Genomic DNA, 17,759 nt, shown 5'->3' on the forward strand with positions numbered 1-17,759 from the left:
CTGTGCACTCAATGAGGCAGGAGTCCTGTAGAGAAAAACAGTATGACCGCGTAATTAAATATTATCAAAACGTATATACATAAGGGGGCAGTAATAAGGTTACATGGTCAGCCATATATCTGGCATTTCCTAACTTTTAAGTGCTTGACTCTGCAATCTAAATAATGTTCTTTTAAACAGTTTTTTACATTTAATTTCCTAATTTTTAAAAGAAAATACACACATACTACATACAATTGTAACAATTCCCTCCATCCTACATAATCAGGGTTTAAACCCTGAACCTTCAGCAAAAACTACAGGACTAACCACATTGGCTGGCAGCATAGCAGAAGGCAGTTAACAAGGGGTTGGGGGTAGGGAAGCCTAACTAGCTTTTCCTGCACAGGGGATTAGGGCTCCTACTCCAGGTGATGCTGGGGCTGTGGGAGGTGCAGGGAATGGTTTGCTGTAGCCATGTGCAGGGTCTGGACGGGGAGCTTGCTCTAGTTCTTTCCCCCTTCCCCCTCTCTATAGCTGAGTTCCCAGCTTAGCATTGGTTCTTCTGTTGATGCTGCCTTGATAGTTGGTGGTGTGTGCTTGGCTTTAGAAGGTTCACGTTCACTTATTCTGACAGCCTGCCAGGGCAAGGGGAGTAAAAAAATGGCAATTTTTTCAAACATGAGATTTCAGTAAAACCTAAACAGCATGTCTTGGGACAAACAGAAGACCTACCGCCCCCCTGAATTTCAAAGGTCCGCTGAAAACAATGGAGGTGTAAGGGCTTCTCAAAAATGGCCTCAAAAGTACCTTTTACAATGGCGAGTGTTAGGCAACCTGAAAATGAGGAACTGGGAGCAACCCCTCTCTAGTCTATGTCAAGGAAGACTTCTTCTCAATACCATACTACAGCTAATCATGCTCCCCACCTCTGGATATAGTTTTCAAGGTTGTGACCATCTTTCTAGTATACATATGGAACAGAATGGTATAACAACTTTAGAGGTAGATGCTTCACTAGTGTTTTCAACCCTGAACTGGCTGCATTTCAGTGCTAGCATCTTTATACATCCCACACCCAACATGTGTTACGAAACTTATGTCCTAATTCTGCCTCACTGACATCACTAGTGTCTACAAAGTTCTCAGAGATCTTCCAATGAGGAGCACTATGGCAGCACACAGTGATATAAAGGAATGGAGTGTCTTCTGCTATTGAAATCTCTCAACAATTCTTATCTACCAATAGGGTGCAAAATATCCCTTCTATAATACCTATAGTACCTAGCTTTAAAAAAGTGAAAAATGTAATGACTGACATATTCATAGGTAACATGTAATAAAAAAAAAAATCACAAACACTTTCAAGAGCAGAGTAAACTTCCTGATTATTTCAAATATGACTTTTCTGTGGTATGTTCCCAAGAGAAACTGGCTAAAAGTTAATTACTAATAATCAAATCTTTGCATATCAAAGATCCCTTATGATAAATCTTGTTTTAGTGTTGCTGTTTCAGCACAAGTTTAAATCAAATTTAATATCTGAAGGTTATCACTTGACATTTACATGGTACGTTTCCCCTCTCATAATGCTGTGGTACATCAAAGCTCAGAAACCACTGAACCTTCTAAAGCCAAGCACACACCACTACTTTTCTTGTCATATGGCAGTAAAAGAAAATCTGGTGAGTAATCAACGTAATTTCACTGATGCTGATGATTTAGCCCTGAAACTTGAAGCTGTGCATTACTTGATCAACGACTGATCATCTCTCTATCCCAACACACAGTAGATCTTGACTTCTGTTAAAACGGATTTTGTTTGTGAAAGAGAAACAAAGCGCACACAAAAAAATTACAAATCATGAGTATGCCTCATTCACTACTCAATGCTCATTAAAAAGGTGAGGTCTTTTGCCCATCACACGTTCAGAGGCTGATTTTAAAGTCTGATGGAAATAATTTTTACTAGTTAAAAAGTAAACTTTTATTTTTACATTACTATATTATACTGCAATAGTTTGCTTCTAAATTTTGTTTAATTCATTACTATTGCCTTGACAACATGCAATTACCCTAATCTGAAACAAAATAAAACATTAATTCCACACCATATTTAATTGCTGTTTTTTGTTCTTTTTAATAACTGTTTACTATATTTTTTCTGAGACATTTATTAATGACCAGCATAACAGAAATATATAGGGATGTTATTTTAGTCACACACTTAAAGTTAAATTGCAGTTTTTAATAAAGATGCAATTAATATTTTAACATAAAATGATCACTGCTTTAACACTGATGTTTAGAAGAATATTTGTTAAATATCAGTGCTATACTTTTGTAAGGAGAGATATTCTTGCTGCTTCTACTATAAGCAAAAGTTACTGATATTGATTTGTCAAATCAGTAAATTGTGTTACAGCAGTCCAGGCCATCAAATTGTAATATAATAATTTAAGTGCAAGTACAATTATCTGTTTAGGAATATATTTTAAAGAAATCTCCTGTGAACAGATTATTAGGAACATGTTTGTCTCAGAAGTTCCTAAAATAATGAAAAGAAAAACAAAAAATATTGCCAGATATGAGGCCAGAAGTCCCAGATTTCCTTTCAAAAACAAACTGAAACCCATTCCACATATTCCAGGGCCCTGTATGCTCCAGCTATGTGTAATTCTGACAGCTTTCAGATGGCTGTAAAACTGCTCCAGGAAGTAGGAGCCACAGAACCCATCCACTCATGCCAGATGATGGCTTTTATCTCAGTTGAAAATATTTTTATTCTCCTTTGACTACGCCTCTAAAAATCACAGTAGCCAGAGCTAGTAACTAAACCCACAATCATATTATTTAACCTGTAGGAGCAGGTCAGGATACAGCTCACTTAAAAGACGCCATATATATTTATTTGAAAGAAGTCATACTGAATTACACCCACCATGGGACAAACTCAAGGCAGGGAGCGATCGTACATGAAAAGAAAAAAGGGAGGGCTGTTTCTCATCCTGTACGAAGGATAACACCGAGGCGACGTGGAAGGTCAGATTATTGCTTCGCTGGAGCGGGTGGGGGGAGATGAGAAATCTGAAGCTGGAGTCTTCTGACTACACAGACACACCAGCACACGATGGTACGTGTGTGACACACACAACAAACACATTTATGCCCCTCCTCGCTCCCAGGAAACACCCCAGAGAGAAAAAAGAAGCATTTCGCCTCCATCCCATCTTCGTATTGATGGTGCCCAGGAATTGGGGCGAGGCCCGGGCAGACCCCCGGGGGCCCAGGCCTAGGGCGGATGGGCCCTGGAACCACTCAGCGCCCCCACGCAGCCCTCGGGAGGCACCGCCCGCCCTCCCCCCGAGGAAGTGGGGAGGGGGGGGGCGCTGCAGAGCGGCGGGGCAGGGCCTGCGAAGGACATTTGAGCCGCGGGAGCCGAGAGCGCCAGCCCCCGGAAAATGGCTGCCGCCGGAGCCCAGCCCTTGGCCGCAGAGTGAGCGCCGGCCTCCCCTCACCTTTGAATTTGAGCTCGTGCTGCGGTTCGAGGCTCAGGACCTGCTCCACTTTCGCCATGTTCCTTCTGTGGCGGCGGCACCGGGCGGGGGCAGCGGGGACGCGCCCGGCGGCTTTAATAGCCCCTGAGCCGCGGGTAACCGGCCGGCCGGCGGGCGGGAGGAGAGTCCAGGGAGCGGTGGCGGCGCCTCTAGGCGGGGTGAGGAGGGGGTGTCAGGCGGCGGCTGCGCGGCGAGGAGGCTCCCCGGCTCACACACACGCTCCCCTCGCAGGGAGGGACCCGGGGCGGCGCGGCAGGGGCTGGGATGGGGAAGGAGGCGGGGATAATGCAGCACGGACGGGCCCAGAGAGAGGCTGCAGCCTGACGTCTCCACTCCAGCCGGGCGGCACCGCGCACGGTCCGCAAACGGCCTGCCGGGCAGGGGCAGGGGGCGGGGCACAGAGAGAGGGGAGCGCGCAGAGCAGGGCAGCAGGGCAGGGGTGAGGAGGGGAGCGCGCGCGGCAGGCAGCGTAAGTGCGCGCGCGGGGAGCGCGCCAGGCAAGGCCAGGGCGGGGCGGGGCGCGCGCAAGGCGGGGCCAGACTCAGAGCGCGGCGCGCGCCAGGCTGAGTGCAGCAGAGCTTGGGAGGAGCGCGCTGTGAAGGCAACAGGTGATTTCGGTGGGGTGGCTACAGGGGCTTGGGTCTGGCTTCTGCAGCCCGTACAGCTCTCTCTGCAAGCAGCTCCGTGCATTTAAATGGATGGGTTACTTGGAAAATGTTACTTGGTGTCAGTAAAGGTGCTAAATTCCGGTCCTGAGATCATTGGCTGGTCTTGTGTGGTTGTAGAGCTGGGGTGGTGCAGACCCCGGGACTAGTGCACGTTGGGCTGAGTGCCAAGCTGGGGAGCAGCGCGCCAGATGGGTTCAGAGCCCGTGGAAGAGGGATATGATGCAGTAGTAGAGCCACATAGTTTCAGGTGGCCTTTAGGTGGGTGCGTAATTTTAACAGTCTGGGAGCAGGCTGGAATAGGCTGGACATGGAGCCTGGGAATATCGCAGATCTGGATGGGTTCAGTCTGGGTGAAACCTGTGCTGGACTGGACATATACCGTGAGAATAGTGTGCCGTGCAGGACAGGGCACAGAGCCTGGGAACTGCGCAGAACTAGAACCTGGGCAGGAACAATGCAAAATGCTTGAGTATATCACATAGCAAGTTGGGCACAGAGCCGAGGTAAGGCATGCAGCAGGCTAGGTGCACTGTCTTCGAATAGTACATGCAGAACCTGGGTGCACCTGAACCAGGGAATTCTGGTTAGATATAAGAACCATGGGGCCAAGAGTATTTATTCCGAATTGTAAGATGTGCACTGGCCTCTAGAAATAGCTCCAAAAAATTTAGTCCTAAAAAGGGAAAGGCCCAGCAAATAACTAGCAATACTTAAAACTTAAATTATTGTTTTATGAAAAAGTGTAGAAAACGCCATTTATAATAGACACTCCATTCTTTCCCGTAGTATTGAGACGAGCAAAAGTTTTTTCCTCCATCATCTCATGACAGCTTTGTTTCATCTTGTTTTTTTAGAATCTGATTCATTAGACCAGGGCTGCAGAAACATTTATGCAATGAGTTCCTTGAGTATAGTAGGAAGCAATGAAAGGTTCTTATTTATAGGTATATCTATGCAATATCCATGGCAGGAGGACAGTAGCTGAGCAGTATGCATTAAATGTGTTTTTCTACTGCTCCTGTGGCAAAGAGATACCAGTATGTTTCCCAAATCAACTGCAACCCTGCTTGTTGACAGAAAGATGCTGAAGTATATTTTTGGACAAAACAACGATCTTGAAACAAAGTCAAATAGCACCACTATCATTGACAGACACCCTTTTTTCAAAAGTTCTTGTTTTTGTGAAGTCGGCTGTCAGTTAAACATCTTAAAGCATAGTATCAAAAGCTCAAAGAGGAATACCTCATGCCTATGGCATTAGTACTAGGTGATAACTAAGGAGAGGGTTTCATTTCTGTCTTCTTTATAAACTTATAATTGATCCTATGTGCATTACAGATAATTCTGTATAATGTTACAGTGACCATAATCCTCTAGATGGAAGCATGTTGCAACAGACCTTTTAATTAAAATTCATTCTAGCATCCTACACTAATTAAGTTTGGCTAAAAAAAAAGCTTAGGTAGGAGAAGGGCAGAGGATATTTTGATAGCTCGGCTTGATGCACTAGATATTTATAAATAGCTCCTTCTCCTCCTAAACACATCTTTAGTATGTAACTAAAAAATGTAAAATTGATACAGAAAACTTTGCTGAACCTTCCATGCAGTTCCCATTAAAGCCATCTTTCCATTGACTTGAAGAAAGCTGGGTCAGGCTCAGAGTAGAAGGAGGTGTACATATGTACATAAGATTGCCATTTACTACATGGTTGTAGAGGGCCTAGTACAATGGAGCCCTGCTTTGCAAGCCAACTGAAGGCAAATACCAGTGTTAGTGGAGGAAGTTATTTAAGGTTTCCTTTTTCTTACCAGCATCACCTCCATCTTGCCTAAGTTCAGCTTTAACCAGCTGTTGTTTAACTTGTGGTGTATGTAAGCTACAGCAGGATCAGTAAACTGATTAACTGCATCAGCCCAACCAAGTCAGGAGAAAGTGATCCCAACAAGCAAAGGGAAAAATTGTCAATGGTAAGCAGGCATCTGAGATGCTCAGAGGGGAAGGGAGCAGCTGTAAATATAGCACACTTCCCTATTCTCACTTCCTTTCTTCTCCCAATGCTAGGGCTGTACAGGATGCAGAAGTTGCTCAGGTCACACCCTACAGCAGTTCCTGTGGTAGGAGGAAAGGGGAGCCCGTTCATTAGGTGGGGGGCCTTTTCTGTCACCTAACCCCTGGGTGCAGATAGGTGTCTGCCACTGAGGATGTCACACCCCCCTTGCTCATTGTGGAGGAACCCTCTTCTTCCTGCTTCCCAGTGGTAAATGCTGGGTGGAGTGAGCAAGAGATGTAGTCTTCAGTGAGGTCGCCTGCCTCTTTTCTTTCTGGCTCAGACAGAGATGGAGATTTGGGCACACATGGGCAGCCCATCTTTTTCTCTACATCAGCAGGTAGGGACAGCGATACTCCTTACTCAAAACACTGAGATAAAGTACCGAGTACATTCAATACATATACAATTTGCAGAGGCTTCACCCCGATGCCGCCATGACCTCACAACAGCAACACACTGCTTTGTGACCGTGACAGACATGACAACTTCCTGCCATATCCTTAGAGGATCTTATTGAATTAAGTTTTAAGTATTACTGGGGTCCATTGTATTAAATGAATGGTTTATATGATTGTGTCTTACTTCTTGGGGGTGGGCCGCCACACCTCCAGGAACGGAAAACAGTGGGTAGTGATTAAGGCAAATCACACAAATTGTAATAGCCCTAGAGAGGTACCGTCTCCTGGGAAGGTTCATATACTCTAGTTCAAACTGGATGTTCCCACCACCCACAGACAAAAAATAGCTTTTGGATAAATAACGCGAGTTTAAACTGAGTCAGGGTTCTTCTTCCTGATCCAGCAGATAGACTTTCTGCCTCAGGGGAGAGGGGACAAACCTTGTTGGAAAGACTTTAGCCTACTAGTGCCCCACAAGACTGCTGAACAACCTTTGCTGAGCTTTTAGCATGAGTATAGGAACAGTTTGTGGTGTGGGTGGTTTTTTTTTGTTTTATAATGATGCTTTTACCCAGAGAATACATGTACTTGCTTAGAGCTGTCTGGTAACTTGTAACCACAGGCAATACCCTAATCATACCCTTGGAAAGAAAGCAACCCAGGTGAGGCAATTGTTCCTTCACTGTAGGAGGTGCAACTACATGGAACTTGCTTGCCTTTCTTCTGTCAGTTACTCTCTGGTGTCAAAGACATCTTTAAAGAAAACCATTCTTCTGTATTATTCTCTCTTCCATTTTTGCGGTTTAGATCTCTTCTGCTTCACTCTAATGGTTTTATACTCGCAAGAAAGATGTTTATTATACTTGTCTGATTTTTAAGTCAGTTAGATGTGCAAAATCCATATGCAATTGTCCACACAACTACCACACCACAGGCACAACAGGAACTGCATGCACCGATGACTCGCTGCAGTGAGCGAACTTGCAAGTTAGTCAGACAATTACAGATTTGTTTTGTGTACACAACTGCAGATGTATTTTGTTTCTATAAATACAAGCTTAGTCCCTCAACCTCATGCTCATGAACCCATATATAAATAGCAAGAATCTCCCTTCCTGGGATTTTGGTTTAAATTGACACAATGCCAAAATCCATTTTACAGAGATTCAGCAGGGGTTTGTGTGGTCAGGAGAAAGAGTAGGGTGAGAAGAAGTTCCTCCACAGCTTATGGAACCATAGGAGCTTTTGCAAATTTCACAGTTGCAAAGACATGTTTGATCTGGTTAGAGCCTACCGTTATATTATATGTTGAGTTGACAGGTTTAATCTATGTTCTTGTACTGCATCCAATCACCATAGTACTCAAGGCAGTGTAAAACCTACACTGAAGAGTTGGGCGTAAATATATAGTTTCATTAGGTAATTTTTTTGAAGCATTTATTTGTCAAAGACAGGATAAAAAAACAATGGTTTTGTAAAAATTGCAGTTTAACAAAAAGTCTGGTTTATCCAATCAAACTGATACCAGCTTGTGGGAGCCTGCAACTAGAAAAGCAAGCTAAAAACAATGCATTAAACAGCCCAAGACTGGTAAATGTTTGCCAGATCTTGAAGTGGCCAATGAGAATGTGATGGTCTATATTTTCTCCGAGGCTAGGTTGCAAGTGAAAAGAAGCTTTAAAGACAGAAGCTGCATTATTCTCTCTCCTTTTGTGCAAAATTGTCGTGTTGTCTGGTGTGCACACTTGCAACAAAGATTTAACTTTCAGATGGACAATGGTAGGTGTAGGATTGTTTTTAAAAATTAGATATTTGAAGTATAACTTGTACTCACTTTCTCCTTGGGGTATTTCCTACACCTCTCTTCCTACCCACTATGCTGTACATATTGAGATTTAACACTATTTTGAGGACTTTGATAGCTAGGGAAATTGTTGAAACCAAGCTAACACATTTATAAAAACATTTTAATAAAATGTTTACATCTTTTTTGCACAATACATCAAATTGGTAGTGATTTCGCATGTTATAACAATATAAAAGTTTATTATGAGTGCTTAAGCGGAAACAAAGCAGTTTACAATATGCTAACTCATTGTTTGCAGAGTATGTACTATAACAATACAAACTAAAATGAGAGATCAGAAGTCTAGCTTTCCTCATTAGCATCTACAAACCAACAATACAGACTTACTGTGTACACTCTCGGGACCAGCCCAAGAGAAGACTGCTAAAAAAAATCAAGTCTCAAAACATTCATAAGCTTGGCAATTCATCATTACAATATTTCATGACTAGTAATCAGGCTACATTTCATGCAGTGAAGCAATGATCGTAAATTTGTGCAGTTTACAGTACTACAAATGCTTCTGTAACTGTGAGCTTAAATTTTGTTTTAGTAATAGATGTTATAGTAAGAAGGCACAGACCTTTTAACTCTTACATCTGCTTAACCCCCAATATAGCCTTTGAAGGCAGAACATTCTTAAGGATGACAAGAATTGCTGATACAAAGAAATTTTTCACCACTTTTTACAGAAACACTTATACTGCGAGAATTATATTCTTAAGATTTTTACTTTTGTGCCCTAATCACAGGAATGTAAATGCTCTACTTTTTTTTTTAAAACTAATAAAAACTAAGACATATGGAATGATTTCTTCATTCTGAAGTAAAAGAATAATAAAGAAATATTTGCCAAAATGTATTACACATTCTAGGTCTTTGTACCATTTTCATCACTATCTGAGTGCATGGCGTGCCCCACATTGAATATCTGTCAGCTTCATTACCCTGTATTCAGGAATACAAAGTTAATTCTTTTTAAGTCTTATTAACAAAGCTTTGAAAAATTTTACTCACCTAGGATGGGTAATGATTTTGGCAAATGAGCAACACTTTCTACATCATCCCAGGAAGATGGAGATGTGTGTGTTTTAGTTTGCTATGTTTTCACAAGAGTTTCGCAAGGCCATACTAATGAATTACCATTTTGTTTACAAATATTTGGTGCTATGGCAGATGATTCAAGAAGAAGAAAAAGACCTGCTGCCCCTTCCAACCTGAATCCCATAATGCAGCCCAGTGCAAGATGTCTAGAAAACACAATAGGTTTAAGGTACAGTATAGCTTAATGGAAAATACAAATTATAACAAGTAACAAAACAAGGCAGGAAAGTAGAGCTGAACCTATTTTCATTGACTATTCAAGTAAAAGGTTAAAATAAAGGAAAGGTAAGGCAATGATTGGCTAGCGAGAAGTGGGGCTTACCTTCCAACATCTGAAAATTAGAGTACATATGCAAAGAAGGGTAACAGGAATGAAGCAAAGAAATTAAATCACAAAAATTAAAAACAAAATAAAAATACTTTAATAGATTCATATGTAACTGGTTTCTTTGCCAGAAAAATGAAGACTAACTTTGGGGAATATAAAATAACCAACATCAAGTTCTTCGATAACATAATGGGAAAGTAAAAAATTGTTCTTTTTGGGAGAATGCCAAATCCTATAAATTTCAACAAATTCTGTAGTAAAACTTTACAGGCTAGATCATACCCCTTATGTAGAGAAACCCAAATGTGGGGAAGGGCAGAAGGCAACCACCATGTCACCTCCCCTACTTCCACTGGATCATTCTACCAGTGGAAGTGAAAAGAAAAAGCCAACACTCAGTTTTAAAAATTCAATCCAATTTTAAATAAATAGTTATGCTCACACTACAGATTGTCAACATTAGAAGCAAGATTTTCAGAAGCATTTAGCAACTGTTATTGTTCTTAGATGGATAATTTTAGAAAAAATCTGCCCACTTCATTTAGGCACCTACATGGCAGCTGAGCTCTTGAAAATCTGGCCCTAAACCATAGTCAGATTCAGGAGGTACAGCTCTACAATGTATGTTACAGTATGGGATCATCTATTAGGGTCTCAGAAAAAGTCCTGCTGTCAGTAAGGATTTCAGGTTGGAACAGAGTCTGGCTTCAAATCTGTCAAGAGAATTTCTTCCAAACACCCTCTACAAGATTTGGTATCCATGACACTGTCTGGATAAACTTTGGGAGTGTCAAAAATGTAAAACAAATTTGGCATCTTTGGTTCAAGCTGTATTACCAGGAAGAAGATCTGCATTTTTTCCTGAAAGCTCTAGACAATCAGAAGGCATTTTTCTGAAATAGGCATTGGTACAATTTGGCACATGGATTCTTACACAAGAAACCAAAAAATGCAGTTTCAAGCTTGCTTCTTCCCACAAGTTAGAGCCATTTGACATCACATTCTTTTGCCAGAAAAAACAGCTGACAGGTCTTTTATGCTAGAAGCCACATTTTTATATTTGCTTAAAACATCTACATACCAACATCTCATTTCTACACACAACAGGTTTGTCGACTAATAAAACATACAGCTGGGAATGTGGTATGAACATTCATTTTGTCAGTTTTCTTTGAAGAATTTTATACTGAGCTTTTATGTAGTTTGGTTCTGGACATGTGGTTCTCGTATTAAATGGCTGACTGTAGCTCCGTAAGAATGCATGAAGAGAATATTATTGGTGATCTCAGAGTGCTAGAGTGCAAAACAAATCAATCTAGACGTTTATTTAGTTCTTATCTCTGTGGTTTTGGGGCAACTAATAAACCTGATCAATTTCTGGAAGCTTTCAAGAACCTCAAGTGAATAATTATTTCACCAAATAAGATGTGGTCTGGGATGGTGATGGTAAGAATATGTCTGAATAATCCACATTCTTGCTTTTTTTTTTTTATATATAAAGTAATTGCTTTGAATTTTCTGCCTTTGTGTAGTTATTGCTATTTATGAGCAAGGCTCACTAAAGGAGTGGCAGGCCATGGAGTTTAGACAGGAATATCTCCTGTAAATCTGCAATTCCCAAGATAATCAACACATCAAAAATAGAAAATCTCATTCTCAATAAATACTATAGACACTTCCCCAAGGAGGGAAGTCATCTAAACATCACGGATAAAGCTTCTTTTCCCCACCATAATCTTAAGTGTTTCATATCATGTTTGTCTCCAGTAATATTAAATAAGGAATAGTTCAGATTTAACATCTTCCTGAAAAGTCTGCCGAGGATAGCTTTTAAATCATGCAAGATATTCATCCTGAATGATTTTATTTTCAGCAACTAAATTGAAGGCTTTACCATCTATGAAATAAATGGCTCCCTAATGAGAGCTGGGCAGTGAACAATGAATGGCCGGTTTCCTGACCAATTTAAAGAATTATGTTTCCAAAACAGGGACTTTTATTGTATTTTCCAACTACACTATGTTAGAGGAGGTGAAACACCCCCATCACATGGGCTTGTAGTAAAGTTATATTTGTTACATGTATGCCCACTTCAAAGGATTTATTTTGCACAGAATGTCTCCATCAAAAGCACTGAGGGCCAGAACCTGTAGCACTACAAGCAAAAGTACAACTGATTTCACTGGACGTTAAGGGCTGCATCAATTTAAAATTTAAAGATAGGTAAGACAAATAAATGAGCTAGTAATACAAGATGAGGTTTCTCTAATAAGCTTCAGCAAATAGCTCAAGAGTTTAGTTTCTTGTTAGCAAAAGTTGTGTTAACTCCCAAGACAACTCCAATTCCTTGCATCCAGAGGGTTTTCAATAATCTTGCCTCTAGAAAAAACAGATATGTTTCTGCCTTTTGTTAAAGTAAGCAAGCTGGCAAAGCATTCCCATTTAGAGGTTTAGTAGGAGGATCTCAGCATGTACACAAAAACATGGTACTGCAAAGCCACATATATCAGAAAAGCAATTTATGAGCATATATCTGGGACTTAACAGATCAGTTAGTTGTAGTTGTGTGGGGTTTAGAAGCATGCTTATCCAGCTCCCAAAGCTTCATCTTAGATATGTCAGCCAACACTTTTGTACTTCATTTGAAAAACAACTAAGTCTTGTCCAAAGTCTGAAGAAAGGGCTGAAATGGTTTCACTTTGTCAGCTTCAAAAAGATGCATAGGATCATTACTGAAAGACATGCACTGTGCTACACAGAGGATAATGTAAGTTTCATCCATTACTCAAATCATACCACAAAAAAGTCCATTCCCTTTGAGGATATCAGAAGCTGGATTTTCAAGAATGCACTTGTCTTTTTAAAAGTTGAGACCTTATTGGCCTGATCTTTAAAAGTGTTGAGCTTTTGAACTCCTGAGAAGAGAGAGTGTTTTTAGAACGTCAATTAAAACCACTCAGCACCTTCAAAAACTAGCCCTTTAATTCTTTGTTAAAATTCTAATAATCTCTGAATAGAATAACAGACTCATAAAAGTTATTTAGGGACAAAAAAATGTAAGTAACTTCAGCTGAATACAGTGCAGCACATATGAAGGCTGATGGCTTGATGAGACGCACTGATTCCTGCAGATTGTGCTGTAAGCTACGTAGCTCTGCCAGAGATGAAACTGCACCAAAGCCAAACACTCAGCTACATGGATGCTTCTGATCTAGGGAGATATCTACTCATGTAATTGTATTTCATCTTCCAGATTATTTCCAAATGAACAATAAAGTTGGGATCTAGGGTCAAAAGAATTTAGATCTCAGTGTTCGGACACATTTTAAACAGGCATGATACTAACAAGACACTTCACCTAAAAATACTTCCATGAATATTAGGAGAGAATCTGATAATAAAGATATGGAAATGGTCAACTTAAGTCTAACTGAGTGATTCAGAATCAGAAGACTTAATTGCACAGAAGGGAAAAAACTATACAGATACCCCATTTAAGGGGGTAGAGCTTCAAAGAAATGTTACTTGTGTAGGTGAAAAAAAGTGAAATGAAGAGTTATAAGGCATCAAGATTTATTTAAAGGAGGAAGGCTATAAGGCTGGCTTGTTAGGCTAACAATACATCATCTTCTCTAACAAGCCAGCGACCAAATTTACCATATGCCAAACTGGAAAAAGCAAATGCTGGCCAAAAAGAAGGTTTTTTCCTTGGACGTCTCACCTAATTTTTAAAGATTTGCTAAGAAGAGATATGGCTTCACTGGATCCTGACAGGGGACTCTATGTAAGACTACTACTACTACAATTCTAGATTCAAATGTTTTCTTTTCAAGTACTGTAATGCATATCTTATAGGTGCAGTTAAGCTAGTTATTCTCTGAAATGAAACAATGGAGTTTAAGCCTACTTATGTGAAAGGACATTGAAGTGATAATTTAGAGGCTATGAATCCATTTGAAGCTCCTTGAATGGATCTTCTGCCTGAGAGATGTTCTTGCTCTCTCTCACAAGTGTTTTTTTGTTTTTTAAATATGCTGTTCAGTGTCTGGAAATGTATCAGTTTTACAATAAAATTCTTATGCTCAAAAATATTAATAAGCCTGATGAAATCCAAGGCAGGTGAACATATTGTATTAAAGATAGTAAATGCACCTAATGCCTTGGTGTGGGATGGGGAAGCAGACTTCTGAAGCACTGTCAACATCAACAGCTTGTTAGTAGAAGCATGACACCATGCAACCATTCGGTAACAAAATATGGGTATGTAGTAGCAGCTTGACAGAATCCACTAAGTCTATTATCTTTAGAGAAGAAACTGAAACAAAAAGCAATTATTTGTAATGGAAGGGTACTAGAGATTTTATGTGTGGGGCTACAATGATAGCACAAGATTACGAAACCAGCATTACAAAATGGTGATCTGATGCTTCCAAGTAAACACCAGCACCTAACCACAAAAGAGGAATATATTTTTTGTTATCCTGAAAGAGAACTCTGCTACAGAAGCACACTGAAGTTTCAGAAGAGTACACTGCTTGACACCTTTTTTGGACTAGCTTTGAAATCAAACATGTTTTTAAATTTATTTTGATTGAGTGGAAAAAAAATCACATCCCCATCTATTATTTTTAGAACTGTGCCAGTTGGTTAACTGAAGACAGAACAAGACTTGCAAACAAGTTCAGAGTTCAATGATTGCCACTGTGCAGGGCTTTGAGTAACTGTGTATATAATTAAGTAGTCAGTTATTAGCCTTCGCGGGGGGGAGGGCAAAGAACAGATTTATATTGCGTACTAATTACACTTTGATAGAATACTGTGTCATAGCTTTTACAAAACTTTAAACTTTATGCTTATAATCTATTTGGTTCAAATGCCGCACAAAGATTTCAATGGTATTTGTAGTAGAAAGTAAGAACCTAAGACACGAGGCCTAATGTAACAGGCCAGGTATGAGGCCTGAGCTAAAGTAGCAGTCAAGCCCTACTGCTAAAAAGCAAAGTTAACAGGAGTCAGGCTTTGAGCCTGCCTCTAAGTTCACAGAAACTGGCAAACGCACATCCCAAAGAAGCACTAGGCATAAACACATTACAGAAAGATGGTACCAGAACATCCTGAGACCAGTAATGGTACAAGATCATTTCTCAAAGATAATGAGGGCTTCCTAATCCCTCAGGATGACAATCTGATGGATAGAAGTGTTCTGACCAAACCATCTGGTACAAGATAAAGGGTGGCATCTTACCACGTCAGAGGGTGGCAACTACACACGTCAGATGGGCAATAAGCAAATTGTGGTATCAGTGTATAAAAGAGGGTCTCCAAGGGGAGTGTCTTTGTTTGGTTGAGTGAGGAATGGAAAGTCCCGCCATTTACTGAGCCAGTACCACTGTCAAGGGCATACATGTATTAAGTTTATTTATAGCACATATAAGATGCTTTTTACTGTTCTTTGTTGGCAATAAACCTGGCCTGGTGCCTTAGTTACTGAAACAGATTTCTTATCTTATTGGATAATCCAATTGTGGTTTGGTGTCTCGGTTATCTGCGCAGGGTTGGGACAGCATACACACTGGGAGAACACACACAGACAACTGACAACAGCATTATTATATATCTTAGGGTTGAACAATGCTGCACATCAGTACATCATTATTCTGCCTTTATTGTAAGAGGCCATGTTTGAAAGCTTGGCCTTAAGAAGTTTTAACCCCAACGTTTCATGAAAGCTTATTAACCCCATTCAGAATACTCTTTTTAAAAAGAAAAAAAAAAAAAACACAAATTACTAGAACAGTGAAATTGTTTTGCTTGAGGAGAGCTTTGAAACAAGGATTCTGAATACGATTTAGTCTGAAGCATAAGCTGTTTCATTTCCTACTTAAGGAAATTTCAAAGAATAAGCTAAAATACTTACGATGGTAGAATGCCAAATTACAAACCGGGAACAAGTACCACAGACGTGGCTTTGTTAACTTCAATATCAAAACTTGAAGTGTTTTAAATATGAGTTTATTTGGCTCTTTTCCTTTAAAAATAAAAAAAAAGTTCCCCACTAGCGCTGGAGGAACCTAAAAATAAATAATGAAAATAGCGTAAGATATGGTCAATTTATAGTTTAATATAAAATGTAAGAAAAACAATACAACGTAAGCTAAAAGCTGATTTGCTTAAAAATTGCCAAGTAATTAAAAAAGCTAAATTAGGAACCAAGGAACCAAGAGGTAACGATCTACGTTACCACATGTGACTTGGATTTGGTTTCCTGTTTGTGATTTTGTTCCAGAGCCAGCAAGGATTAAGTGCACTGCACAGGTGATCGGCTCAATGGACAAGCCACATGCTTCACCAAGAGCAACATCTACCAGCCATTTCAAGGAGAAATGCAGAGTTGGTAGGAGTGGAGCATCATCCAGCCTTCTTCTGGAAGAGGTCACTGACTGCAGTGTAAGACCCCACAAGCAGGGATAGAATTGTTGGAGATCCCTAGGGACTCTACATGGGTGAGGAATGGAAAGACTGAAGAAAGCTGCTTTCTCTACTGCTTTTACATAATTTATAATACTTTAGGCACTGGTCTCATAAATATAGTACAAACACTTTACACATGCTAAGCAACAAAGAGCTTTCCCAAAAATATTTAAGTCTTATTAGAACTATTGCCTGCATCTGTTGTCAGTCATGCTCAAGTTTAAATGTACAAAGTTTCAGCTAGTTTCTCTTCCACCACCATTTTAATAGTAAAAATGCTTACTGCAGAACAAATAGGTGCCTATAAATGTATCAGTTTGCCTTTAAATGATTATGCCAGCATGAAAAGGTTAGATTGTCTATGGTTTAAAAGTGACTGCTTGTTTGTTCATAATACCTTTAAATAAAAAGTGCAAGTGGGATCTGGGGACTGGATAGGCTGATCTGCTCATTTCTGTCAGTAACTTATTTTGTAGTCATCTACTACGAATTGTCCCACTGTACTTTGGATTAGCTACAATTATATTTAAAATAATGCTCAAAACAATTGAAAGGGTCGTAGAATAGCCTTATGATTTAAGTCACAATTTCAACAGGGCTGTTTTTTCCCCCTTCCTCATCCCTCTGAATCACAAAAGTGTTCATTTCCCTTTTATAAAACATTATAATTTTGATTACAAAACTATTAAACATTTCAGTCTTGCCATCCATATATCGACATTCCTTTCAAGCAAGGCCAAAGAACTGATGATTGATTCCCTTTGAATACAAGAGACACTATACATGTAAGTAAACAGACTGATATCATGACTGCAGTCTCTTCTTTGAGCATACAGATGTCAGATGAGCTGGTCCATCCTTGTGGGACCTTGGGAGTATGATCAGGCAGATAAGTATCTAAGACCAATTATATATACCCAACAAACTATTAGCTTCCAAGACCACCTACTTTCAAAACAAGTCTGATTTTCTAAAGTATCAGTCAACAACAGCTGCGTTTTGTCACTGAAGGCTGTCTTCTAAGTTTGAAGCCTTTACCGCTAGATGGGAAGTTGGAATCAGTTGACGGAATTCTACGACCTATAAAGAGCAAAACAAAAAAAAAAAAAACAAAAAAAAAAAATGTTTATAGCAAGAGTTACATTAAGTTTTGAAACTACTTTTACAGAGCATCTTATTTCTGTGAAAGTGTTTAATTCAATAGATTCTGGAAGGGCAGATTTCCTTGTCCCCTGAATGGATATGGGGTTTTTAGGACTCCTCACCCCTGCTCCGGCCTGTTTTCTCTATAAAAGTGCCAGACTGGTGTAACAGATTTCACCCTATATTCCTAAACCTAATGCTTAAAATTATTA

The 17,759-nt window shown here is 40.0% G+C and overlaps 2 protein-coding genes across 6 annotated transcripts in view; both read right to left on the bottom strand.

The window, feature by feature from the left end:
* Positions 1 to 3,982, bottom strand: part of VAPB (VAMP associated protein B and C) — a 41,589-nt gene extending 37,607 nt beyond the window's left edge. The window contains exon 1 of one of the 2 annotated variants that reach the window (XM_067554171.1): positions 3,498 to 3,982. In XM_067554171.1, coding sequence (XP_067410272.1) covers positions 3,498 to 3,555 — 58 coding nt within the window. In that variant the 5' untranslated portion in view covers positions 3,556 to 3,982. The remainder of the gene's footprint in view (positions 1 to 3,497) is intronic. The other variant, XM_067554170.1, reaches the window with a different exon arrangement.
* A 4,619-nt stretch (positions 3,983 to 8,601) lies between these two features.
* RAB22A (RAB22A, member RAS oncogene family) overlaps positions 8,602 to 17,759 on the bottom strand; it is a 31,470-nt gene continuing 22,312 nt past the window's right edge. For 2 of the 4 annotated variants that reach the window (XM_067554172.1, XM_067554175.1), the window contains exon 7: positions 8,602 to 17,484. In XM_067554172.1, the coding sequence (XP_067410273.1) occupies positions 17,387 to 17,484 (98 nt within the window). In that variant the 3' untranslated portion in view covers positions 8,602 to 17,386. The remainder of the gene's footprint in view (positions 17,485 to 17,759) is intronic. The other 2 variants (XM_067554174.1, XM_067554173.1) reach the window with 2 other exon arrangements.

The sequence above is a fragment of the Emydura macquarii genome, unplaced genomic scaffold (assembly GCF_026122565.2).
Source record: "Emydura macquarii macquarii isolate MOO-44397 ecotype Brisbane River unplaced genomic scaffold, CSIRO-AGI_Emac_v2 contig_1483, whole genome shotgun sequence".
NCBI classification, from domain to species: Eukaryota; Metazoa; Chordata; order Testudines; family Chelidae; genus Emydura; species Emydura macquarii.